Genomic DNA, 27,367 nt, shown 5'->3' with positions numbered 1-27,367 from the left:
TTCGCCTGGAAAGGATCTCTAAATAAAATCGTTGTTTTCATTAGAAACATTTATATTTTCGGAAATGTGAATTTAATACTCAAATAAAAATTTTTGGTCGGTAGTAAGAGTTTTGTAAAAAGTGTGTATTAAAACAAATATGCATAAATGTGAATGAAATCAGCGGGAGTTTGTGGAAAAATGGGTACAATAGCTTCGGTGTTGCAATGGAAATGTGAAATTTGTAATAGTATCGATCCCCAAAAATGCAAAAACTGTGGCACAATGCGACAAATTTTATCAAAAAATGCAAATGTTGGGGACGATTGTGAACAAACAAACCGTATTCTCATTGCAAATGCAGATAAAAATGTATGCAAATCTGGAGGGTCTGACAATTTTCCAACTTCAAGATCTTTTTCCGAGATAGACGGATCCTCAAATGCTTCCTCGGAAGATGATGATATCATAACCAAGTATGTTAATATTTGTTTTAACTCATAACAACATTAACTGTTAACAGTTGTTAAAAATCAATTAAGGACAGAGTCTCTTTGTTTGTCATATTATTGATTATTCAGCAACAACAGAAATAAGTTACTAACTGCTCAAAAAATGCTACTGTGAGCTTTAGAAAGCTAAATTTTTAAAATTGCTTTCTTGCTCTTGCTCGAACATATGCTGGACCTTGACCTAAGTAGGCCTTACGAAGGCTGAGTTTTTGTTTTCTTTTCTCATCATAACGGCGCTAGTTTTTTCGAAATAAATAAACCTTGCTAAGACTTTTTAGTTAATGCATTTTCGAATAATGACGTATAAAATCAATATCAGACTTTTATTCTCTGTAAATATTTCCTGGTCGTTGCTTGTAAAAGGCGTTTGCATAATTCCTTTAAAAAATGTATTTCTAACGTTAATAATTTAATTAACATTTAAAATAAACTGTTGCATACATTCTTGAAATACGTTTTAGTTAAGTTTCTGCAATTTAGCAATTTATGGTGTCCATTTTGATGTCCATATAGATTTTTGCCCGTTTCTGGCGACAGATAGTTTGTGGAGGGGCTTTGTTCAAGGGCTTACCATTTCCTTCGAAATGGCTACTGGCAGTTGTGGCTTGTGGCTTGGAGCCATAGACGCTCTCAGTTGCATTACCGGCACCTAAATAAAGTCATGATGTTTATTTCGAGAGCTGTTGATTGTGGCTTCTTGAGTTACGTAAATTGAGAGCTGTGAGAGAAATTTGTTCTATAAATATTTTTAAGGTGACTTCTTTAAAAACTACATATACAGTATGTAGTCAAGTTATTGGGGCCAGGCGAATTATGAACGATAAGCTTATAATAAATTTGTATCTTTTATCTCAGATGGCACTCTTCGTCTAATCGACAACGTAATTTTTTGAGTTTAAGTTAATCATAAAAAAGGTTTATTTAATTGATAACTAAAAAAAAAAAAAATATGTATGTATAAACGAATACAAAAATACGAATTAATTTTACATCGGAAACACTCCACATAAAATGAAAATAAATCAAACATACGAGTATTTATGTTTTTTGTAATTAAAAGAGGCGTCGTCGAATCGACGAAGAAGTGGCGTCTAGGTTATTATGTTGGCACAACAACAACAGCAACCAGGTTTAGAGTTAGGACGGAGTTACAGGAGGTATGGCTCTTATTTATTTGGTAAGACGTTGATTTGACAGGTTGAGTAAACATGTTTAAGTCCTTACATAACTGAAGCTAAGTGTACTTTTAAAGTAATTACTTTATTAAACGCAAATTTTTTTTTATTTTGTCTCATTTTTCCAAAATGAAAATAAAGAAACCCAACTTATGCTGTACTTTCCGACTGCGGCTTTATGGTTCGAAGAAGCGAATAGGTTTTGGATGCTATATGTCTGCATTAGATTATTTTTTAAAATGTCTTAACCGATCAAAACGACAGTCGGTTCTACGTTACCGAAACGACCCGGATTTATATCCGGCCAAGGACTGTCACTCCAGCAGCATTCCCCGTATGTAAGTATGGGGAATGTTTATGCTACTACAACAACATAAACTTTGGCAGCCGGTTCTACGTTACCGGAATGACTCGGGTTTTTACCAACCAAGGGCTGCCCTAGGAAACTAGCCCTGTCTAGTAAACCGTTTATCATCATCATAAACTTTGGCAACAGTTTGCTTATGCTCAAAGTATATTTTGCCACAATTGTATGACGCGACTAATTTTTTTCAACTGAAAGGTAGCAGATCACCACTTCGCGTGACAATCGGCTCCGCAATATTGGAACGGCCCGAAATTATATCCAGCCAAGGAGACAGCATTCCCCAAAAACTTATGGGAAATTTATATGTTACTACAACAACTCCAACCACAGCATACTTTTGGTACATACGCCTTGAGTTCCCTTGATTGACATCGCAACTTTGTATACCTACTTCCTTGCCATAAATAGATATCAGCCAGCCTTGATGTCTATTGTACGCCTATTCTTCCCTTGGAAGTATAGTAAAACCACTTTTCTTAGAAAATCCAAGAAGGCATTTTGTGGTCATAACATTGTAGCAAGCACAAAAATACCAGAACCGACTGGCAGCAAAAACATGAATTTGCCTTGGCAGCTGATATTTTATGAGTCTATACAAAAGACATTTCAGGCTGCAAGGGATTGTTTATTCTGGGAACAGAAGATCTCGCATTTCGCTGCGATCTGTTTTTGGAAACGGACAATCAAGAAGTTTTGTGGTGTTTATAGTTCAACAGCCATGTTCGGGTAGATCTTGGTCTCGTGATTGCTCTTGTGGAGTTGGATTGCAAACTGGTGACGGACTCAAACGGCATGGAAGTTTTAGATAGGCCTTCTATATACACCGCTAATTGGTACTGAAAATGTTTGCTTTTCGTTGGTGACCACGAAAGCCCTTGCTAACCCACACTGCTCTTCGAAATTAGTCGGTAAATGTAAGACAAAACTGAGCAGTGTTGTAAAACACCGTAAAGTTTGTCTTATTTGGATGCTTGGACATTGTGGTATTACAGAGAACAAGTTGGCTGATAAACTGGCTAATAAAAGCTCTGCATCGATTCAACTATGGAGTGATGACTTCGTGAGGTCTATCCATAGAAGACGTTGGTCTGAATTGGGCTTCTGCAGCGTAGCCAAGTGCTTTGTGGAAAAACCAAACAGGAAATTATCGCCCTTTCTCCTATTGAGAAAGGAGAGTACTGGTGGGCTTAACGCCTGTGGTTAGCATATGGCTATCGTGGGAGTCATTTGTGATCCAATATAGGTTTAGGTTGGTATGGTTGTCCAAGGAATGAGCACACTTGGACGAAGATAAACGGATTCGTCCTTTGTGATACCATTATGAAGGAGGTGAGGTGAAAGAGAAAGACCGATGAGATGCAGGGAGAGGGCGGGGAGAGGTGGTGTTGGGATGGTTAGGAGGGTGGGTTTAGAGTGTGTGGATTACGAACGATGACTGTGCTACGTTTGCGTCAACCGCTTTGTGCTGCTGATGAAATTCATCAGATTTTTAATGTCAACGCCAGCTATATCAGCAGGCGCAGCAAAGAAGTAAGAGCTAAGATGCCTGGATCTTAGCCCCGCCAGAGCAGGGCAGCTAACGAGAAGGTGCTGAGATGATTCCACCTCTTCCTCCATACATCCAGCCCAAAAAGGGCTCGAGGTAATTCCAAGTCTCACATCATGGATTCCTCGCGCATAGTTAGCTGTGAGAAAACCCACGCGATTCGAGAGCTGATATTTTGTCAACCTCAGAAGCTCGCTCGAGCGCCCCCGGTCCACACGTAGCCAAAAGGAATTCGCGACCTTACAAGTTTGTGTACTTGCCCAACGCTCGCTGAGTTGGCGCTATGCCCATCTTTCCAGGAGCAGACCGCAGATAGTCAGGGGGATCCCAATTTTCTCCCTTCGCGGGGAAATCACCTCACCTGACCCCATTGCTTAGCCAGCTCATCGGCATCACAATTTCCCGCAATGTCGCTGTGACCAGGAACCCAGATGAGGCTTATGTCAAAGAATTCGGACGCAGTCGAAAGTGAGGTCAGGCATTCCCTGACCAGTTTTAAATGCACCGTCACTGCAGTGGTCCAATATAACTATCCTCTTGAGAATGAGGGCACTGAGAGCATTTTCTCTATAGCTGTCCGACATTTTCTAGAATCAAACTTAAGCTGTTGGGTTGCGATGTACTGATTAGGGTTAAAGTTCATACTCTTCCTTTTCCGGATCTCTTAAAATTCATCAATGAATAAAAAAGATTTGCAGAAGATACCATCCATATTGCATCTATCCTGTCTCTCTATACTTTCCACTGTAATCTATCCGAGTGTATTACAATGGTATTCTTGACTGAGTGCTTGGACTTGTTCAACTCCCACAAATCTAATCTGCGTGATGATAACCGACGTATTGTTTTGTTTCGAAGTCCTTCCCTTAAGAGATCCCATCGAACTCTGACAATAGCCTTATAACAGACTTCTGCTAAAAAAGAGCTTGAGCCTGAAAACTCCTGTAAATATTTTTAAGCAGCTTTTCGATCAACAATTAAATGCAGCCGTCCTTAAATACAAGTCCTTCACCGAGATTCTCTAAAAATTTCATAATATTTGGAAAGTACCTGTTGAGCTGACTGACGTGATTGTAGAAGTTTTTTTTTACATTGTTGTGTTCACAAACAATTTTTTTCTTTCTATTTTATTACCTTGTTTGAAAAGTTCACAATGGGCTACGCCTGAGTGTGTCTTATACTGGACGAACGTTACAACCTAACCTAATCTATCTTTTAACTTAATCTATATTTTCATTTTTGTTTACAAATTTTTGCTATTTTCGCATTATCTTTTTAGTTTTCTGATTCATCTCATTATATATATTTACTTAAGGATAAATTTAACGCACCACTTTCTCTGTTATATCGTTGCCTAATTGAGAATCAGACAGAAGGATAATTTTGAGGTTTATCTTTAAATGTTTTAAAACGTGGTAGATTTCAAAAATGCTCATGAGAGCATAAATAATAAGAAAGGTATTGGTCAACCGAAACCCTTGATAAGGATAGCACAAATCTTCACTGAAATATTTTCAGCCAACCTTTTGGGCAGGATATCACACAAAAGGAAGTTGGTGTTTGTCAGGTGTTTGGTGCACGACAGAACACTTTCCTGTCTATAACTTGAGCTTTAACCCTGAAATCCCGTACTCACATTTACTTTTCGGAAAGATGCATTTGTCGATATCAGGAAATATTTTTGTGGACTTTGGAGCTATCCAAGAGGATTGCACCACAGATATCCTGGGCGACAATTTAAAATACTCACAGCTACAGGGCTTCAGCCAGCCAGTATAACCTAATATTAACAAATAAGTTTTATTTTAACGAAATTAAAAATAATTAAATTTTATACTTTACTAATTTCGTTTTAATGTAGAAAATGTGACATTTCTTACAAAGAAAAAAAATTAAAAATTACCATAGAAACTAGTTAAACAATTCATAATAATAAAATACAGGGTGGCTGATGAAAGCCGCTACCAAAAAAAAAATTGAATAACTTTTTTTCTTTTTAAATTATCTGTTCCATTTTTGTTTTAATTTGCAGATTGATCTTTAAAATTTATTAAAATGGATAACTGGGACACGCAAACAAGAATTTGGATAGTCCGCCGCTATCACGCACTGGAGTCCGTAGTTTTGGTACAGAGAGAGTACAGGCGGATGTTTGGCGGCGATCCCCCGAGCAGATGGACCATAATGAGACTGGTGAATAATTTTGCTGAGCAAAGAACAGTCGCAAGAAGGCCTTATCATCGAAACCCACCAGTTCGGACGGAGGAAACGATCGCTGCTGTAGCTGCAGCTATACAAAGCAATCCAAGGGTTTCAACAAGAAGCTTATCTGCTCAACTTGGTGTCAGCCGACAGTCTTTGCAAACAATAATGCACAAAGATTTAGACTTATTTCCCTACAAAATTCAAATGGTTAACAAACTGAATGCAGCAGACTTGCCGATTCGCTTGGAATTTTGCCAGAAGATCCTGCAAATGGTGGAAGAAGACCAAAACATGTTAAACTGCCTTTTCATGTCTGATGAGGCCCATTTCGATTTAAACGGCAATGTGAACAAACAAAATTGTCGAATATGGAGTACTTCTAACCCACAGATACTCCACGAGACGGAATTGCATCCTCTTCGCGTGACAGTGTGGTGTGCGGTTTCTTCACGCTGTATTGTCGGGCCTTATTTTTTTGAAGAAAATGGTCACACCGTTACGGTTACTGGAGACCGTTATTTGAAAATGCTGAAAGAATTTTTCTATCCAGAACTACGCCAAAAGAGAATTCCTTTCAACTCTGTGTGGTTTCAACAAGATGGGGCAACGTCTCACATAGCCCAGACTGTTATGACAGAGTTGCGACGAAAATTTCCCAATAAACTGATTTCAAGAAACTCCGAATTTCCTTACTGCACCTGACTTTTTCTTGTGGGGTTTATGTAAACAAGAAGTTTATAAAACAAAGCCAACAAATTTGGATGAACTAAAACAATCCATTCGGGCAACAATTGCGGCAATTTAAATTCAATTATTTTTAAAACTAGTTAAGCTACATTTAATAAAATTTAATGACCTTCAACTTGAAAAAAAAATAAATGAATTCCATACACTAAAAAAAAAGTTATTTGAGTTTCTTAATGTAGCAAAATTCATCAGCCACCCTGTATTTATTTTAACAAAATAAAATAGCTTTAAAAAAAGAAATATTTTTAAACCCTGTTTATTTGAAATGCACTTATTTTTACGAAACTGATAAAGATTCTTTTGGTGACTGTAACTAACATATAAAAAGGTGATACTGATAAATAGACTGGTGAATTGAAAGGTTAAAATGTTCTAAAAAATTGTATTACCTAACCTAACCTAAAAAGATATTTAATATCATTAAACCATGTATACAAATATACTCATGTATGTATATACAATTGCTTAAAATAATTATAATTCGCTTTTCAGAAATGAGTACAAGCGGGTTTATAAGTCGATGCTTCGAGGCTGTCTGCGACGACCACAACGTAATAACAAAAACTTGCCATCAAATTGTGTCGACTGCGAAGATACACGGAAGTACGTAAAAACGTCCATCGAGTTATATCATCACTTTTCTAATCCATCGTTAAATCGGCGTTGGATTTGTAATGAATGTGAATCAGAAAATAGTTCCGTTACGTGGCATTGCATTATTTGTGACACAGTCAGTTATTTGGCGCCCATATATAAAGATACGATTCTAAATCGAGAGTACAGCCATTATAGGCAGGGCAGTACAAAGCAACTAATAACGGCAGAAAGTAAAAAGAAAAAGGTTTTAAAACGTCCTAATTGCTTACGTAGAACACAAAGCCTTACTACAGACAAGTCATTCTCTTGCCGCAGTTGCCATATTTGCTTCGTAAATAATTGCAAAGACATTTTTAATCTTCCGGACACCTTTATGCTAAAATGCAACAAAAAGGCAAATAATATACCCGGTGAGATAATTGTTATAATTTCTTACAAACATTGTATATTTATTTGTTTAATATAACATTTCGTTTGTGGTCAAATATGTATGTATACACTGAGCAGCGAAACTGTTCGTACAATAAGCCCTTAACGCTGTAGTACTACATTAAAAAATACTTTCATGGGTTTGCAGAGATTTAATATTTTGAAATACTTAGTAAAATCGTTCAAGTTTTCATATGTAACTTTAATATAAACATTAATTATGCGCCATTATCCCCTTCCTTCTTCCTTTCACTTTTTACACCAGATTAATTGAGGACGACAGAACCTTTATTGGAATACCTTCACAATTCGCTTTTCCCCCCAAAAATAGTCCAGCGCCATTGAACACAATTGAAAAAACCTCATTTAACGAAAGCTTTTTCTTCACATAAATTAGAATAATGTTAAATATTTAACACATACAACGTACATCTACTTCTGGGTATTTGCTTGTACGCAGTTTTGCTACCGAGTGTATATTTTTATGGAATTGTGTTTATACATACAGTGGCACTCAAAGTAAATTTAAAAAAAATTTCACAACTTTTAGTCTAAATTTCAAACTTTTTAGTCAGAATTTCAGTTAAATTCTGGATATGCAGTTTTGTAGCCAATTCAATTTTGGTAATAATAAGGTGGAAGTTTAAAGTGGCTCAAATTCGCGTTATATTGTTATGCATCTTCTTTCATATAACGGATGCACGAAACTCTTTTCTTATGAAAGAAAATGCGCAACACCGTTAACAAAAAAAAAAAAATTTTTTTGAGCCACTAATATTATACATAAATTGGCTACAAAACTGGTTACCCACCCTGAAAATTCTGACTAAAAGGTTTGAAATTTTGATGCATTTTTTTTGCTTGAAACTTTGAGTTATATAGATTTTATTGTAGCATAAACTATATTTAAAAAAGACATGTATTTAAAATTTTTTTTTGCGAAACAGATAGTTTTCATTTATTCAGTAAATCCCCATATTGAACAATATTTTCCTAAATTTTCATTGGAAAATATTGAAAATCGAGCGAGTGACAGTGAAACTCCGGAGGCGCCTCGAAAAAAACAGTTATTTTGCTGGGAGCATCACAACTCGCAACAGCACCATCGGAGATAAAAAAGTCTAAATACATTTGTTAAAGAAGATGTTGCTCAAAGCACCCTTGGTATCAGTAGAAAAAAAATCGGATAATTTAAAAAAGAGCTGCTAGGTATGAATGCGAATTATGTGAAGAAGTACTGTGCATATTTTCGAAACGATTGTTCCAGTAGATTTTGAGTCATGGCGTTCACGGACTTCAAAAGCCACAAATATCAGAACACCGCTTTAAATTCGAACAGATCAAGTAATAGGACTATGAATAAGTTCGTGCGGTTTTTTTTTCGAAATTTGAAACTTTATTGACGTAAAATGGTTACAAATTTAATATTCAAAATATTGTCCATCGCTTACTACTACTTTTTCCCATCTTTCTGGCAATTCACGGATTCCCTTTGTGAAAAATTCGGTCGGTTTTGCCGCAATCCACGAATCGATCCATTTTTTGACTTCATCGTAATTACGGAAGTGCTGGTCAGCCAGGCCATGTTGCATCGATCGGAAGAGATAGTAATCGGATGGCGCAAGGTCTGGACTATACGGCGGGTGGGGTAGGACATCCCATTTGAGCGTTTCTAAGTATGTTTTGACCACTTGTGCAACATGTGGCCGAGCATTGTCATGTTGCAAAATAACTTTGTCGTGTCTATCGGCGTATTGCGGCCGTTTTTCTCGCAGTGCTCGGCTCAAACGCATCAATTGTCGTCGGTAGACATCCCCCGTAATCGTTTCATTCGGTTTCAGTAGCTCATAATACACAACACCCAGCTGGTCCCACCAGATACACAGCATAACCTTCAGGCCATGAATATTCTGCGCCGACGTCGATGTTGAAGCATGGCCAGGGTATCCATACGTTGCCCGACGTTTTGGATTGTCGTAATGGACCCACTTTTCATCGCCAGTCACAATTCGATGCAAAAAACCCTTTCTTTTGTGCCGTTGAAGCAGTTGTTCGCATGCCATAAAACGGCGTTCAACGTCTCTTGGCTTCAATTCATACGGCACCCAATGGCCTACCTTTCGGATCATTCCCATGGCTTTTAAACGTTTGGAAATGGTTGATTGATCAACTCCCAAAGTTTTTGCAACCTCTTCTTGCGTTTGAGCCGGATCTTGATCGAGCAATTCCTCCAATTCGGTATCCATGAACTTTGGCGGCGCACCCTCGCGTTCTTCGTCTTCCAAGCCAAAATCACCACTTTTAAAGCGTGCAAACCACTTCTGGCACGTTCGCTCAGATAGAGCATGCTCACCATAAACTTCCACCAAGATACGATGACTTTCGGCTGCTTTTTTCTTCATATTAAAATAATGAAGAAGAATTCCCCGCAAAAACACATTATTTGGCACGAAATTCGACATTTTCAAGTGTGGTAAAAATATTGTTGTTTACGCTTCAAATAAAAAACTTATACTGACGTTTGTGCCTTACGACAGTAGCTCTCCAATGAATGTTTGGAAATGTGGATCGATGGAATAATAATCAAGTTACGCCATCTGTTGTAAAACCGCACGAACTTATAAATAGACCTATTATAAAAACCCGAATATAATATAATCAGAAAATTCAGACATGAAATATCAATTGTTAGAATTTTTTTTTTTTAATAGAGGTATCTTTCCCCTCGACAGACATTGGCCATGAAAAAGTTTTTAGAAACAACAACCAGTGTTCGTAGGCGGCATAAAATTGGTAGAACAACACTAAGGCAAAAATTAACTTGTTAGCTATTATTTTCATTTAGTGGTGTACTTTTTTATTGCCATTAAAATAAAATGAAAATTCATCTATTAAAAATTCAAAATTACACGTGGGTAATTTAAAAATTTCAAATAATATTTGCTTAGACGCGTTTATAAAACCAATCCGCTTAAAAATTCAATCTCTTTTGGCAGTAGGTATTTCTTCTGCCGCTTCGGCTCAGCACTCTCTAGCTTTCCCAGAGTTTATAAATGCATTTCCTCAAATTGCTTTTGAGGCATTTTTGCATAAATGTATGGCTACTTCGGCTGAAGCCCCGAACATAGGAAGTATTGAATCAAACGGTGGTTGTATGGAGGTGTCTTGGTAATTCATATTTCCGCGTCATATGTGGCCATCTCATCCGCCTTTCATTCCCTTCAGTATTGCTAACAGATAAAAATGCTGAAGTATCCTAGGGATGTGGGCGATGCTAAACATTTGCTAAAAATTCACAACATTTTTCCATTTTTATTTTATTGATTTTTGTGCAACCTTATTGTCAATGAAGATGGAGCCGTTTTAAGCTGGAACGGTGTCACTGTGAAAAAGGTTAATTGCGTTCTCTATCAAAATATCAAAATATTCGTATTACATCCGCAAGCGGTCCGTGTAAAAATTGGTAATATAACTTATTCCTGCTGGAAGGCATTCTTCACATTCTTTCCCAATCGACATAATGTGACATGTGTTTACTATGAAGCCATCTTTGATTTTATTATGCCAAAATTGTCTGGTTTCCATATGTCACCTAAGGATCCCTTTGCTGCTGCCAACGCCTTGAATGTTAACTTGGATCGATTGGAGGTGAAAAAGCATGCCCATCCCTTACCCGAGTCATGCTAGTCTCTCCTTTCGTACAACACTTGGGTCTATGTTAACGGAACGGCTCGAATCTATGTAAAGGTTGATCAATTTAGAGGTAGTGGATTTTAAATTGAAATAAAACAACGAAAATTCAAATTGATTGGGCAATCTTTATTATTTTTGTGTAGAACCATTTATAACATTTATTTTCAAAACATAACCCCTTTCACGTGTGGGTCGCAACTGCGCCGTAATTCAGCCATCCGTAAACACCAATTTTTAATGACTCGCTGGAGGACTTCGATAACTCCTTTAGCCCATAGGCTGCACGAAACGGTTGTTTTCAATGCATGTAATGGCTGTTCTTGAATGTCGTCGAGTTGCTCTTCATCCCAAATGCGGCAATTTTGCTTACTGACGTAGCCATTAAGCCAAAAATGGGCTTCATCGCTGGCACCATAAATTGGTCTGAGCGCACGACGAACAATTTTCACAAAGCGTCGATTTTCGTAATACAATTGTACGATTTGTAAACGTAAGCAGTAGGCGTAAGTTCTTTCGTGAGGATATGTCAATGCATACTGAAAAAAATTATGTATTTAGTTTGACAGCAGTCAAACTTTTTCTATTGGGAAAAGAACCTCCAATCAGATAACCCTTTATATATCTTTGTTAAATATTTAATTCAACTTTACTCGCAATATTCTTTATTTACATCAGTTTTATATAACAATTGGATTATTTCCGAATTTATGCTTCCTACAAGATTTTGCAGCAGGGTCAATTTCGCAACGTTGCCTATTTTAGTATATAATTTTTTGCATTTGCTAATATTGAAACTTTGTTAGAAAATCTTCCTTTTCTAAAGATTATATATTAATGTTAATAACTGTGACTAGATACTTAAAAATTCATTAAAATGTTTTAATATGTATAATTTTTAATTATATGTGATATTAAAAATAACAATTCAGATCAAATCAACTATTTTTATTGTTCAATATACATGCTGCTTTAACAGGAGGAGGAAATCTGCACACTACATCCACCGATAATAAGCAAAACCTTAGAAATGCAACCTTTAATGAAGGTCATAATTGTCCCGAACCGAAAGGAAATTTTACAATAACAACACTTTCAAAAAGCAACAAAGTGGAGCCAGACAAGAATAATTTAAATTTTCCAAGCTCTAGCGTTTTAATAGCCGTCAATGATTGGGCTACTCCAACAACTATTCAAACTGCATTAAGTGATGGAAAAGGATCTGTTATGGAAAGTAGAGAAAAAATTATCGAACTTGTCGAAGCTAATAGAATATGCAAAAATGAACAACTTCAAAATAGCTATGCCAATTTTAAAGAAGAAAAAAGAAAGAAAGCACAACCCATTTATGAAAACAACCAATTCATTCAAACTACAAGCAGATCTTGCAATATTAGCGCCAGAAATGTGAATTCAAATCTTGAAGAATGCAATCAACCTATATATGCTATAGTTGATAAAAATAAGAAAATAAAAAAACAAAATGTGTCATGTGAAGACTTACCACAACAAGACTTTTTACCCAATGCAACAGGCAACAAGTCGGAGCAACTTAACAATCTACTTAAAAACTATAACAAAACAAAATGTAAAGAAACTCCTAATAGCTATTCTGATATAACGGATAATATGATTTCCAATGAAAACGTTCCAGAGAGTGATTACGCTAAAATCGACGCAGTCAACATTAGCGATAATTCGTTAACTTCAGATCCAAAATTGGATATTAATGCTGAGCATTCCATTTATGCAAAAGTGTGGAAAGGCCCTCGAAAAACAAGTGAATCAAAAATGTATGCATTATTGTTAGCTGCTGTGCATGTTGCATGATCTCAGATTTCTTTATGCATATAAAGTATATATATATTCAAGTACACATACATATATCCTTTTCCAATTATATTTATTAGTTAATTGTAGAGTACTATATTCATATTGATTTCGATCAAAAGTTTGTCTTAAATAGTCTGTCTTTTGTCACCTACTTCCCATAATGGGAAATTAGCATAACATATCGAATTCAAAGAATATGGCTTGATAGAGGCTGGTCGGCAATAAAGTAAACTTGTGAAATTATTCTGTAGCGCGTATCACACCATAAAGATTTTTTCGGGATTTAAGGGAGTATCGAGAGTCTTGTGACGGCAATTTTTCTTTTATGCTCTATATGCGATATAAGAATGACAGAATACAAGGGTCGGACATCCGAAGCAAAACTGTGAGAGTATCTTTGGTTGTTACATCACGGAGATTTTGTTAGCAGTATCCGCTCATTTCCCACGTAAGCTTACACTCTTTCAATAAGTCGGCAACGAAGTAACATAAGCAGTAGTTGCGTTAATTTTTTCATACATCACCAACACAATATCAGTTTTTGCCGACCTTTGCCTTAAAAAACCCCTGTCATATTACCTGTTACGTCGACAAACCAGCTGATTCCTTAAAATTCGCTGAGAGAACTTAAGAACTTTAAAGCAGTTTTCTCGAATTTAAAATTTTTTGAATTACGGCGTTCTTCCTGCAAATGAATGTTACAGTCCGGTTCACTTGATTAGAGGCAATAACTTTTATGGAATAAAATGGTTATTAAAGCAACCGTATTTGATCTAGTAACATAAGGGTTTCTGATAATTCAAGTGAAGACTGTACTGTGCTCATGCATCAAAATATTATTCCATTTAAAGGTATTTCGCAGCAGTAAAACTTCAGTTGTAATATTGTGCTTGATTTATTGGTTCACTTGAATAGAGTGCAGAAAGGTTTAACAGATATCTTGACCTCTCAGAGGGACTTTCAAATCGCCAAATTGCCAAAAAGCTTGGTCAAAGTTCAAATGTTGTGTCCAAACAATGTTACATTTTTTAAACACATGAGCATAAACGCCTGTAAACGCTGATTTTTCGGAAAAAATATTTGAATTTTTAATGACAAAAATTAAAAAAAAGTCAGAAATAAGTCTTCAATCATAAAACATAAATTAACTATTAACTAAATAAAATCCATAGAACGAAAAAAGTATAAGCCCAAGCCTATATATAATATATAATTGGCGAGTACACCCTTTTTGGGTGTTTGGCCGAGCTCCTCCTCCTACTTTTGGCGTGCGTCTTGATGTTGTTCCACCAATGGAGGGAACTACAATTTCAAGCCAACTCCGAGCGGCAGACATTTTTATGAGGATCTTTTTCAAGGCAGAAATACACTCGGAGGTTTGCCATTGACTGCCGAGGGGCGAACGCTATTAGAAAAATGTTTTTCTTAATTTTGGTGTTTCACCGAGATTCGAACCTACGTTCTCTCTGTAGTCACGCACCAACCCATTCGGTTACGGCGGCCGTCAATACCTATACTATTTAATATAAATAAATATAATTCTTGAAGTAATTTTATAATTTGAAACTTATTAATTTGTGTTGAATGCTCCTTTGTTTATAATTAATTGAAAAAATTGATTTGATTCAGTTTTTTATAACTTTCTGGTATTTATCTATTCTATTCTGCTCATAAAATGTTTGCTATTTAGCAGTAACCGCGCCTCTAAAGATTGAAGCGCTTTCAACTGGCGTCCATTTTTAAAAACCGATTAAAAAATATCTATAAAGGGTGTTAAAATAATGTAAAAAATTCCACACAAATAATTTCACAAAAATTAGCCAATTACGAGCTAAAAAAAGGTTAACTTGCCATATCTCGAAAATCGTTAGTTTATTAAGACATTTTTGTTCAATGAACGATTAATTTTTTGGGGTCAAATTTTCCATCTCTCTTTCATGCATGTCGGCCGAAACGTTCATAACTTCGCGGTCAAACATAAACCTAACTACATAACGTAACACCATAAAAACTCTTATGGCGTTAAATCGCATAAGCAAATGATCGGTCCATGCTTTTTTGACTAGCAGTGTGGTATGAGATGTTAGAACCCAATATCACTGATGCCAAGTCGATCCTATTCTTGTCAAAACTAGTTTTCCATCATGTCATTATAGCGATCTCCATTGACCGGAAATGCGATATTTTTCGTGTACGAAAAAATAAAGTCCAATTAATCGTGCTACATTAAATCCACAGCACATATCGGTGGTCCTCTGCAATAACAGCACAACTCGTATTATTGTATAACAATTTTTATTAGAGGTGCTTATTTATTTATGACCTTATCCGTTATATAATTTTAATGTACCAAATTTTGAGTTGTGTCGTCATGCAATAACGTTTGTTATTTTCAATAACGCATATTTTGCTTATTGGCAAAGCATTTCAACTATGCTTCTTAGGGTCAGTTTTCCAGCTCTAGTTTAACTGAAGTGAATTTTAAAACTGAGTTTAACCCTGCAAAATTGATCGTTTAAACTTTGTTTAATTGCAAGGATGATAGATTACCAGGTTTGCTATTTAGCTATGGTGAAAAATAAAATTGTGAGGGAACTTTGACTGCCACGTCACTTGGGGATTCGGCAGCCGAATTCTGCACGATCATTACAAACACATATTCACACACTCGTCCAATCAAACGTTATTCAGATAGCATCGAAACAATTTGAGTGAAGACTGTGTTGATTTTTTTTTTCGTATATCACTAACACTATTTTATCGCTAGCTGAAATTTGCACAATCGTTTTACATATATTCACACCATTGTCCAATCAGTCGTTGTTCAAACGGCAACGAAGTGTCATTGGTTAATTTTTTTCGTATATCACCAACACAATCTCAGTTTTTTGTAGACATACCTCAAGTGACGTCAGCCCATCAGTTGATTCTGTCAAATTCGCTCAGAGCCGAATAACAGTTTGTTAAACAACTCACCTTAAAAAAACCTCTTCACCACGGCTTAACTGAAAAGCAGAGTTTAACTTGCACTGAAAAACGGGACCTTACAGAGTAAATGAAAGTTTTGCGAAAACAGCAGTCTACAAATAATAGCATCGCTTATAACCGGGTCTTATTCTTTTATTATTTGTATAGCTGAAGTTGAGGGAGTGGTTTTCCGCTAGAGACTTTTTGTATCACGAGATTTTATATAACACGAGATTCACGATCATTTAATTTCTTTTACTTTTTTTATTATTCATTTCAAGAAGTCAAGAAGGCATGCTTTTAAATTGACTACAAAACTAATGAATAATAAGATTATATACGTAGTGAAATTACAAATTTACGTATAACTAAACTAAAAGACAGAGCTCAATAGTACAGAAAGCTAGAAATCTAGTAAGTAACTTATTTATATAGAAAGGAATAGATTTACGAAGAAATCGTGGAGATGTAAGAAAATTAGTACTTTGAAGCAGAGATGGGCAATTAATGTCACCCTTAATAGTCGTTAAACAAACGAGAGGGCAAGTATCGATGTCTTACTTTCCATGGACTTCAAGTTGATTTATAACAAGCGGGATGTGTAAGACGGAATATGATCAGAAAACTTTAATGATCTTATAGTAGTACAAATTTAAACACACACGTTCAATTCTGTCAATTAAAAATGTATAGTATGATATCCAAATAATCATCTTGCCAGTCCTATTTTGTTTGGCGCAGAGGCTTGGACGATGATAATTCCTTGGAGTGTTTCAGAGAAAGATTTTTGAATATTTGCTCGTTGTCAATGGCGAGTATCGCAAGCGATGGAACAATGAGCTTTACGGCGACATAGTGCAGTAAATAAAAATCCAGCGGCTCCGCTGGCCAGATCAAATCGTACGAATGGATACAAAAGCTCGGGCTCTAAAAGTATTCGATGCGACACAAGCTGGTGGTTGCAGAGGAAGAGCAAGATCTCCTTTGCGTTGGAAAATCGGGTGGAGAAAGGCTTGGCTTCGCTTGGTGTGTCCAACTGGCGCCGGTTAGCACGCGAAAGAAACGACTGGAGGGCTTTGCTAAACTCGACCAACATCGCTTAAACGACTATCGCGCCAATCAAGAAGAAGAAGATTCCAACCTTGAGCGCACGAATACAGTACACAGCAGTTTCAGTTAATGTGTCTATTAAATGACAAAAAATGCACATATGTGTGAAAAACTTTAGGCATTTCGGAAAAAGAGGCATGATTGCATTTTTTGGTTCTTTAAAAAGAATCGTGATGTATATAATAAAATTTCTTTCTTTCTTATTAGTTTTGTTTTTTGATTATGTACTTCAGATGTACAATATTTTTTCATCAACACTATTTACAAAAAGTACACTAATTTTATACACTCCTAATATTATTATCTGACACTGAAATAAATGAGCTATACAGCCGCAACCTCCTTTTTTGTAATTAATATATATTAAAAGTGATAACTCCAGGAATTAGTAATAAACTACTAGGCATGCTTATGGTTTTATGATCGAATTTTGTGATTGAAATTATTTGGTATAGCCACCCCAATTATTCTAAATACAACTGTAGTTATTAAAGATATTTTTGTCTTCCTATGCAGATCAAAGATTTCTGATCTTGACAAAGATTAACCTATCAATATATATATGTACACACAAAAATAAATAAATAAATATATACTTCCAAGATGCATTGAATTTGCAATATAAAAAATATTGAACATGACGCCGTAATATTCATTCCACATTTATAGATTAAACGCATCTACGAATCGATGTGCACCTCATACTGACAATAATATGCTCAACAATGCAAGAAGAACGTGGACGTGCTCGAAATGCTCCTATGCATATAATCGTATTTGGACAGAGAGCTGTGAGATTTGCGAATCGATTCGCAGTCAACCAACAGTGGAGCAACCCAGTTTAATAACAGTTACGAAGCCTGAAAATGCAATAGCAACCAGCGGTAAGTACGTTCATTACCAACATTTCTAAGTTTTTCTATAAATAAGATGTTCTAGTCTTTAACAACAATTTTTATTTTTCCTAATGTACATTTAAGCCGCTCGGTAATATCATTAGTCAAATATTTACAATATAGTCAGTGTTATATGCACATACGTACGCTCAGATACATACAAAAATCGATTTATTATATAGGCAAAGGTGTGTTGAATTGATGTTAGGCAATCCAAGGATTCAACTTCACCTTACTCTAGACCCTATAACTTTTAATGTTAACTTGCCTGCCGGTATGCCTAGTAAATCAAGTGAATTTAAGAACTGGGTCGAATAATTTAGAACTTTATCACTTTCACTGAGCCATTTCGACTTTTGTAATTTTGGGCGAGATTTAGCTGAACTTTCTAAATGAAGTAGTCTGATTTTCAGAAGTTTGTCTACAGTGTGGTACTTATTATGGTTTCTTCGATCACTAAAACAAATTCTGAATATAAGCCAAATCGGTTGAAATGTAAGCCAAAATGTGAGTGCCACCTAGCGAGAAACGAACTAATTATATGCTGAATGACACCCAAATCGGGCTGTAATTTCAATTAAATACGCTACAAATCTTATAAAAATGTGCGTTATTACTTTAAGGGAGTAAGATGAAATCGATGAAAAATATATTTTTTGCAATTCAGATAGCAGTAGTTCATTCGGTCAGTTCATCTACATATTAAAGAAACATTTGAACAATACTTTCCTAATTTCTTGCAAAATATTAAAAATTTAACAAGTAACCCGGAATCTCCACAACCGCCTCGAAGAAAAGTTATTTTGCTATGTGCATCAGCATAACGGAATCTTCTTCTCTTTAAAGTCGAGCTGGTATAGAAACCCGGCCTGGAGTAATGGCGGCTCAAATACTCACAACTTTACCATTTTTGAATTGAAACAATGACACAATGTTCTTCGGATATTATTTTTTTTTTTTTTTGTATAATAAAAAAAGGTTAACTTCTAAATCCAACTTTAAAATTATCCGCAACGTTGTTCTGAAAGTGCTCAATTGATCCAAACGATGGAGAGTTGAGATAGATGAATCATTGCAACACTTTACCGCACTGCTTGCACGTTATGTTCAATGCCAAATATTTCTGATGAGGAACTCTTCCAGGAGAGTCGCCCACTGAATTCAATTATAACATGCAAAGAAACAAAACAAAAATTTATTACAAAATAAAAAAGTTATTCGTGTTTAAGGAGTCCCGGTGATCTACAGCTCGAAAATTAGAGGTATTTTCAGGAATTTTTTTACAATAAAACAATTAAAAACGATATTTAATTTTTTAGGCTTTCTATTTAACTTCTTTTACACACAAAAATAATTTTTTTTTTTTTAATTTTAATAATTTAAAAAATGGCACTGTCAACTTCAGTTGCAACCTCCCGAAAAATTGGACCTGGACTGTGTTGTCCATTTTAGCTCTCCTATTTATCTGAAACACAAAAACCAAAATATTATTAATCAGCTATGACTGTAGCTATGTCCCGTATACTAGAATAAAAAACTTTTTAACAAAATGGCGCGGTTTTGAATTTGACACTTTAAAAATCGAGTTTTTTTAATCAGTACGAAATAAATGAAATAATAATATGATTCTAGTAAGGGCATAGCCATTGATGTTGAGAACAATATATTAAAATTTCAGACGATTCGGATGAATAGTTTTTTTTTAGTTTTTTTTTTTTCCTTAAAAGTCTATACTTTCGAAATATCAAAAAAAAATCGATTTTTTGATTCGCTCAATCTCCGTATATACATATTTGCTTAGATTAGTCAGTTAGATCTAACAAGCATAAATAAGCATTTTATGAACTTTATTATTATTTTTTTTTTATAAATAAATATAGTTCGAAATGAAGGTCAATGGACGTGCAAAAAGTGTACATTAGTTAACGATCCAACTGCGATTGCTTGTGCAGTGTGTGGAGGTTCAAAGTTGCGAAGTATTTGCTCAATAGAGGATATGACACTGCGCAAAGGTGAATTTTGGACTTGCAGTCATTGTACTCTGAAAAATAATCTCTCTACGGGAGTATGCAGCGCATGCAAATCTGTACGATCGCTCCCCATAGAACCCAGGAGAGTACAACTAAATGAGCTTCAGATCGAAGGTGAGTTAATATTTTTGTAATGTATCGCAAATGTCTTTAAATTTTTAGTTTGTGACACAGAAGCTTGAGACCCAAGGAGCTAATTTGAAAAAAGACTGGGACTAATCTAATCAGCTTTGTATGGTCTCGTAACTAAATTTCTTTGCATCAAAATGCATTGTACATTGTATAAATTTTGCTTTGACGAAATCATCCAATTTCTGAAACTCAAATTAAACTCACAATTGTACGCTCAAAGTCTGACGACAAAAAAATTAAAAGATCACTGTTTTGGTTATTACTTATAAATATAGGGATATTGTTAACTAATTCCACATGCATAGTGATAGCTAAATTTGATTATAGAGCTTGAGAAGTTTACACCTCCCGAAGTTTTGTTAGCTTCCTAACTTGATAAATAAGACTATTTTTGAGAACACTTTGTAAAGTTAGATTTGCATTCTGTATTGTTAATTTTTGAATATAAATATTCTTTGATTCCAGAAACTATTGCTTCTAATATAGCGGAAGTCAATCCGTCTTTTGGACAACCTGTTGTGAAAACAGTAAATTTACAACCGAATCAAATAAAGGTTTCGAGAAGCCCATCACCGCGACAAATTCGGAGTTCATCCGGTGCCATTCCTAAGAGACACAGTACGGGTGGTAGTATATCAATTCGAAATTCGAGTTCTACCACTTCAACTGTTTCACCGTCAGCTTCAAATGGCAGCAGCAGCCAACATGGACCAAGTTCAAGTAGCAGCAATAATATTGTTCCATCCAAAATGTGGCAGTGTCCAGCTTGCACATATGAAAACTGCTCTGCTTCTGTCGTTTGCGACATGTGCTCTAGTCCTCGTGGCTTAGCCAAGAGCTTAAATGAGGTTACTCTCCCAATATCCGGAAAAATTATTATGGATATTCGGCAGGAAAGCAAACTAATGGAAAATCTAAGACAAAATGAAGAAAAAGAAGCTCTAAATAAATGGAAGAATATAATTCAATACTGCAGTGATAACAACGAGCTTTTTGTCGATGATTCCTTTCCTCCGGCACCGAAGAGTTTATATTACAATCCGACAAATAACATCCCTGATGGTAATCCAGTTGTGCAGTGGAGACGTCCTCATGAAATAAGTTGTGAAGGTGGTGCTTTTCCGCCATGGGCAGTGTTTAGAACTCCCCTTCCATCGGATATATGCCAAGGTGTATTAGGAAATTGCTGGTTGCTCAGTGCACTTGCTGTATTGGCAGAACGTGAAGATCTAGTTCGAGAAGTGCTAGTGACAAAAGAGATATGTTTGCAAGGAGCTTATCAAGTACGACTGTGTAAAGATGGCAAATGGATAACAGTATTGGTTGATGACTTACTGCCTTGTGACAAACGCGGTCATCTCGTTTATTCGCAAGCGAAAAGAAAACAACTTTGGGTTCCTTTAATCGAAAAAGCCGTGGCAAAAATTCATGGATGTTATGAAGCTCTTGTGTCTGGGCGAGCGATTGAAGGTTTGGCAACCTTAACGGGAGCACCTTGTGAAAGCATTCCTTTACAGGCAAGTTCGCTGCCAATGCCCAGCGAAGATGAATTAGATAAAGATTTGATCTGGGCTCAACTGCTAAGTTCTCGATGTGTTCGATTTTTGATGGGCGCTAGTTGTGGTGGCGGAAATATGAAGGTAGATGAGGACGAATACCAACGAAAAGGTCTACGCCCTAGGCATGCGTACTCCGTACTAGACGTTAGAGATATTCAAGGACATCGCTTATTAAAATTGCGTAATCCCTGGGGCCATTACTCATGGCGCGGTGATTGGTCCGACGATTCTGAACTTTGGACTGAAGATTTACGTGAAATATTGATGCCACACGGTGCATCAGAAGGGGTATTTTGGATCTCATTTGAGGATGTATTAAATTACTTTGATTGCATTGATATTTGTAAAGTGCGTTCTGGCTGGAATGAGGTCCGATTGCAGGTACTGAGCAACTAATATACTTATATGTATGTATATAATATGTAAATAAGTTTAAATCAATAGGCAGGCATTTGCATCAGCTTGATCTATCCTTATATAGAAAAGGATTGAGAATCGGTAAGAGTACCTCTCTTCCTCGTCTTCTTGACTTAGGTCGATTCCAAAAAATGCGTCTACTTTCCCTCCAAGTGCTGTATGAGATAAAGCGCGATTATGCTAACAATAGTGTGATGGTAGAAGAAATTTCACGTCGCCACTGTAATCTGTTTAGAAAAGGATAAGCTAGTGAGCATGATTGAGCAGGGGCATATCGCAAACTCCTTGCCGCGCAGTCGGAAGCTTACTTAAAGTCTCCTATGCAGGCTTCGGCTTGACTCCAGAAAGATTTCGTAATTGTCTAGTCGATAGTATCATACATTGACGGCGAACTTCTCATTCTCATACAGTACGCTCAAGTAGAGGAGCGTAGAAGATTCTAACTTAATTTTGAGGGGAGTGAAGAAGTGATATCAGTAGTTCAAAATAAATGTCTATGAGAAAATTGTTTTTCAAGCCCATGTCCAGATTTTGAGGATCAATTCAAAGTTCTGAGTATGCAGTTTGCAATACAACTCGAAAGTAGTTTTATTTTCACTGTCGCACAGTGTTATTTTCATAAACAACTAAACATACATACATACATACATATTTGTCATTATATTTTTATAAAACTTAACAATATGATAATTTCTATTGTATTGTCGATTATTAGGACACCTTGCAGCCGTTGTGCTCAATTTCATGTGTTCTACTTACGGTTTTGGAGCCAACGGAAGCCGAATTTACACTTTTTCAAGAGGGTCAACGGAACTCTGAGAAATCACAGCGGTCACAGCTGGATTTGTGTGTTGTGATATTCCGAACGCGTTCAGCGGTGTCACCAGAGATAGGAAGACTGGTGGAGCATAGCAAGCGCCAGGTAATTATTTCCTTTAAATAATGAAAACCTAAATTTTTACAAATTAATTATAAAAATCTTAATATTTAGGTTCGCGGATTTGTGGGTTGTCATAAAATGTTGGAACGTGATATATATTTACTAGTTTGTCTTGCATTTAACCACTGGCATACTGGAATCGAAGAACCTCATCAATATCCTCAGTGTATTTTAGCTATACACAGCTCCAAACGTCTTCTTGTAGAGCAAATCACTCCTTCGCCCCATTTGCTGGCTGATGCAATAATAAGTTTAACTTTAACAAAGGGTCAACGCCACGAAGGAAGAGAAGGAATGACTGCTTATTATTTAACAAAGGTATTATATAGATTTATATGAATCAGACAACCATGTACTTGCCGCCTCCGAAGCGGCTGGTCGAGCAGTAATCGCAATTAACAAAACAATTTAGTTCATTCGGTATTGCGTGCCCGTAGTGGGCCGACCGATAGTGAGAAACAAAATTGCAGTACAATCCTGCCCTCTCATTTCACACGTATTCGTTCAATCAGTCGTTTTTCAGATGGCCGCCGTCACGCCAAGACGCAAGCAAATCAGCAGACTCAAATTCCAGAGTCGGTTAACAGTCTGATATTCTCATCACAAAAATGTATGATCTAAAAACATATGTATGTTTGCACTTTTTGTTAACAGATTTGCGTTTTGCGAAATTTGAAGTTCTGAGTGCTTTTTGATAGTTTGCTATGGGACAAATTATAATCAAAAACGATATCCGGCGCAAATTTCTACTTTTTAAATGTTCCCAATAAATGTTTAACGTCCCGCTTCCTTTTTTCTTTCATGTGTGCCCTTTCAATTTGAATTTACTTAAAAACTAATTGAAAGCTCAACAAAGTAATTAGTCTTCTTCTGTTTTTGCTAGTGATTACAAATGTTGGGTCTTTCTTACTTTACAGAGGGGTTCTTTGCTTACGTTCTTGATTTTATTGCTGCCTGGTGATGACTAATTTTTTTATCGAACAAACCTAATAAGGGCAATGACTAACAACAATAACAAAATATTGCTGATTAAGCGGTGACAACTCTCAGGCATACGTGATACGTAATAGAGTGATATTATTTCTTTTTATAATTCCAAGTTACATTTCTGCCGTTGGCACATTCAGATTTTGATTTTATTTATTTTAATTTCATCGAGTACATTTTTATTTTACCAAGGCCCTGCCCTCTGCGCATTATTCGCCTAATCTTATTAACGTAATACATTTGTTCGGCGCAAAAGTGTAGGCCTTTAGTATACCGAAGCGATTGTACAACTCTGATTAGGCGCTTAAGGTGTAGACGGCCAAACCCTAACTCCACATCTCCATTTGCGATGAGCTATCGCCTGCGATCTGTAAAATTCATGGTGGCATGCGGAAAAATTATCGTAGATATATTTTTTACGTCTTGGCCAAAATCGCGTAAGATTTTTTTACGTGGGCCTTTCACCGCATAACTTTCATTCAAAACAAAAATCCCTACAAAGTACTCCTTCCATTTTGAGCAAAAGAAAATAGTTTATTGAACGAAAAATAAAAAAAAAAGTGTCGCTAAATCAATATAGGCGCTAAAAAACTGAAATAGGCTAATTAAATTATAAGAAAGACTTTTTTTTTAATTTTTCTTGTGGTTTTATAATGTTGCCTCCACAGACTTTTCGTATAAAGAAAAATATAGCACCAATATGCCAAAGTGGCAATCCATTGCAGGGGATAGACCTCATGCCTTAAGCTCCGCTATTTGTTGCATGAGGTCTGAAATGAGTGGTCTCCATTTGCATTATATTTCATGAGATTATATGCAATCAGCGTCCGCACGTCGAGACAGTAGGAGTGAAATATTTATGTAAAACTCTTTTTAAAATTTTAAACTTTCTTTAATGAAATACACACATCTTTACTAGTTCAAAAACTAGTATTAATTAATTTCTTTTTGTCTTTGCGAATCAAGGTGTTATTGTCTTTCTAAGCGTGACCTCCAGTATAAATTACCAGTTTTCTAATTAAATTTATTTGTTGTTTACATATGTAGGGTTGGGCTGGACTAGTAGTTATGGTTGAAAATCGTCACGAAAATAAATGGATACATGTTAAATGTGATTGCCAAGAAAGCTACAACGTTGTATCCACAAGAGGAGAATTAAAGACGGTTGACTCGGTTCCGCCTTTGCAACGGTAGGAATATTTCGCAAATATACATAATTTGGGCATAAATTAACATAATTGTTTAACTTAATTAGGCAAGTTATTATAGTTTTAACACAACTGGAAGGAAGTGGTGGATTTAGTATTGCTCATCGGCTAACGCACCGACTTGCAAACTCTAGAGGACTTCATGATTGGGGTCCTCCAGGAGCAACGCACTGCCCGCCAATAGAGAATGTTCACGGATTACATGCACCTCGTTTGATTACTTAAATATCCAGCATTCTAGTCAACATTTCGCGATACTGATATACACAAACATACATATTATATTTATAAATATAAGGACGAGTATACGTAGGTTTAATAAATCATTTGAATGTTTTGTTTTCCTAGTAATATAAGAAAAAAGCAAATAAATATAAAATAAAAACACTTGTTTTCTTGTTTCGATATTCATTATGCCGAATTACACCACATACATGTATAGTTCGTGTCAGCTGACTATGACGATGATTATTTCTTTCTTCGTTCCCACGACAGTCGGTTCTACGTTACCTGAACGACCCAGATTTAAATCCGGCCAAGGACTGTCACTTCAGCAGCATTCCCCATATATGTATGGGGAATGATTATGCTGCTACAACAACAACATGATTAATTTTTGGGGATTATCAACACGTTTCATGAAATAGAATTAATTCAGAAATAATTAAAATTCTTGTTTCATTGTTAAGCCTGCGTTGAGCTCACAAAATTACGAAAACAAGTAACTAAAAACATTACAAAAATGGTGGATCTATACAAATTCTTCGATCCAAATTGCGAAATCTCTCTTAGTAAACTGCTCTGACTTTCCCTTGTCCGGTTTTGCATTGCAGAATGCAATACACTGCATCATTCAACCTTTTAATTTTTTAATCATTCAACCGTTTCTTTTCTTGCGAATTAAAAAGAAGTACCAAACTTCCTTCGCTGGATCCCTCGGAGTTCACAGCACGGTGAAATCATTTCTTCATCTTGTTACTCATTATATAGGGTATGTTGCCTCACATTATGGTGTAATTCACCCCTGTTATTTTGCAGTATTTCCCAATGACAACCTTCTCCCATTGCAGAAGCGGCACCTTTTCCGAACGTTAAATCACCCAGGAGCCTTAAATCGCTGGATAGGTGGCCCTAACGAGTGATTGGTCAGTAGTTTTATGTACAGCCGAGCGATGGGTCAATAGGAACATTTGGATGTGTTTGTCCCAATTTCGTTGGCTTCCCTGACTTCGATCACTGGATTGCTAAATAAAAGTCATAACTAATGACAACACATCTTGCTTTATTTAATTTCAACTCTTTACTTTACATTTACACGTTCACAAGCTTAATTTAAGGCCAAATACGAATTAATGCGCGAGCCAACTGGTTACAAAGACCTATCCAATGAGATGCTAAAAACAAAAACATGAATTCGCCTTGACACCAGATGACAAGCCAGAAGTCGCCAGAAGATACGAGTTGCCAAATCTAGAAACTACGATAGTTAATAAGCGCATAGGGCGTAAGTTAAGCGTCAACGTCAGTAAAGCGATAAATTGATATAATAAATAAACCAAGCTGAGCTGCCATTAATTTGTGACTTTTAATCTAATGAAATGAAACAATGGTCGAACTCAGAGGAATTATTCAAAGACGTTTTATTTTATAAAAACTTAATAAACTCGCGTCTTGCCAGTACGGACAAAAGTCGGCCAAATTCTACTTCCCCACTTTTTCTGAGTCCAGCACACTATCATACAATGTTGGCACCATACAATACAGAACAACTGATTTGTTTGTATACGACAATGCTCTCTTTGTGGCAGCACCACTCCGCTGACTGTAAACAAGCCTTAAAAATTGTGGTAGATTTACATATTATTAACAGTGGAAAAGAGTTACAAACTCATATTTCATCGTTGCATAGACATGTCAAAAAAAAAGTATCGTTATTTCATAAAAAATTAAAAAAATATACTTATGTGTATGTGTATCCTACTTAAACAAATTTCATCGTTGCATAGACATGTCAAAAAAAGTATCGTTATTTCATAAAAAA

The 27,367-nt window shown here is 36.0% G+C and overlaps 1 protein-coding gene across 1 annotated transcript; it reads left to right on the top strand.

Moving 5' to 3' along the window:
* LOC128858137 (calpain-D) lies at window positions 1-25,716 on the top strand. Its single transcript, XM_054094143.1, has 10 exons — window positions 1-455; window positions 7,024-7,538; window positions 12,227-13,040; window positions 17,827-18,041; window positions 19,934-20,197; window positions 20,681-22,155; window positions 22,907-23,113; window positions 23,183-23,449; window positions 25,166-25,308; window positions 25,374-25,716. Exons 1-10 carry the CDS (start codon window positions 154-156, stop codon window positions 25,549-25,551), a joined length of 4,380 nt encoding a protein of 1,459 aa, XP_053950118.1. The 5' UTR covers window positions 1-153; the 3' UTR covers window positions 25,552-25,716.
* Window positions 25,717-27,367: the final 1,651 nt, after the last annotated feature.

The sequence above is a fragment of the Anastrepha ludens genome, chromosome 3, assembly GCF_028408465.1.
Source record: "Anastrepha ludens isolate Willacy chromosome 3, idAnaLude1.1, whole genome shotgun sequence".
NCBI lineage: Eukaryota > Metazoa > Arthropoda > Insecta > Diptera > Tephritidae > Anastrepha > Anastrepha ludens.
Note: the sequence above shows the minus strand (reverse complement) of the source record. Positions and strands in the feature narration are given on the sequence as shown.

What these genes read in the sequence shown, in the direction of transcription:
- LOC128858137 (XM_054094143.1), top strand. Translation starts at nt 154, where the DNA reads ATGAAATCAGCGGGAGTTTGTGGAAAAATGGGTACAATAGCTTCGGTG. An exon ending in AAATGCAATAGCAACCAGCG is followed by an intron (nt 18,042 to 19,933) that starts GTAAGTACGTTC and finishes AAATAAATATAG; the next exon opens with TTCGAAATGAAGGTCAATGG. An exon ending in CTGCTTATTATTTAACAAAG is followed by an intron (nt 23,450 to 25,165) that starts GTATTATATAGA and finishes TTACATATGTAG; the next exon opens with GGTTGGGCTGGACTAGTAGT.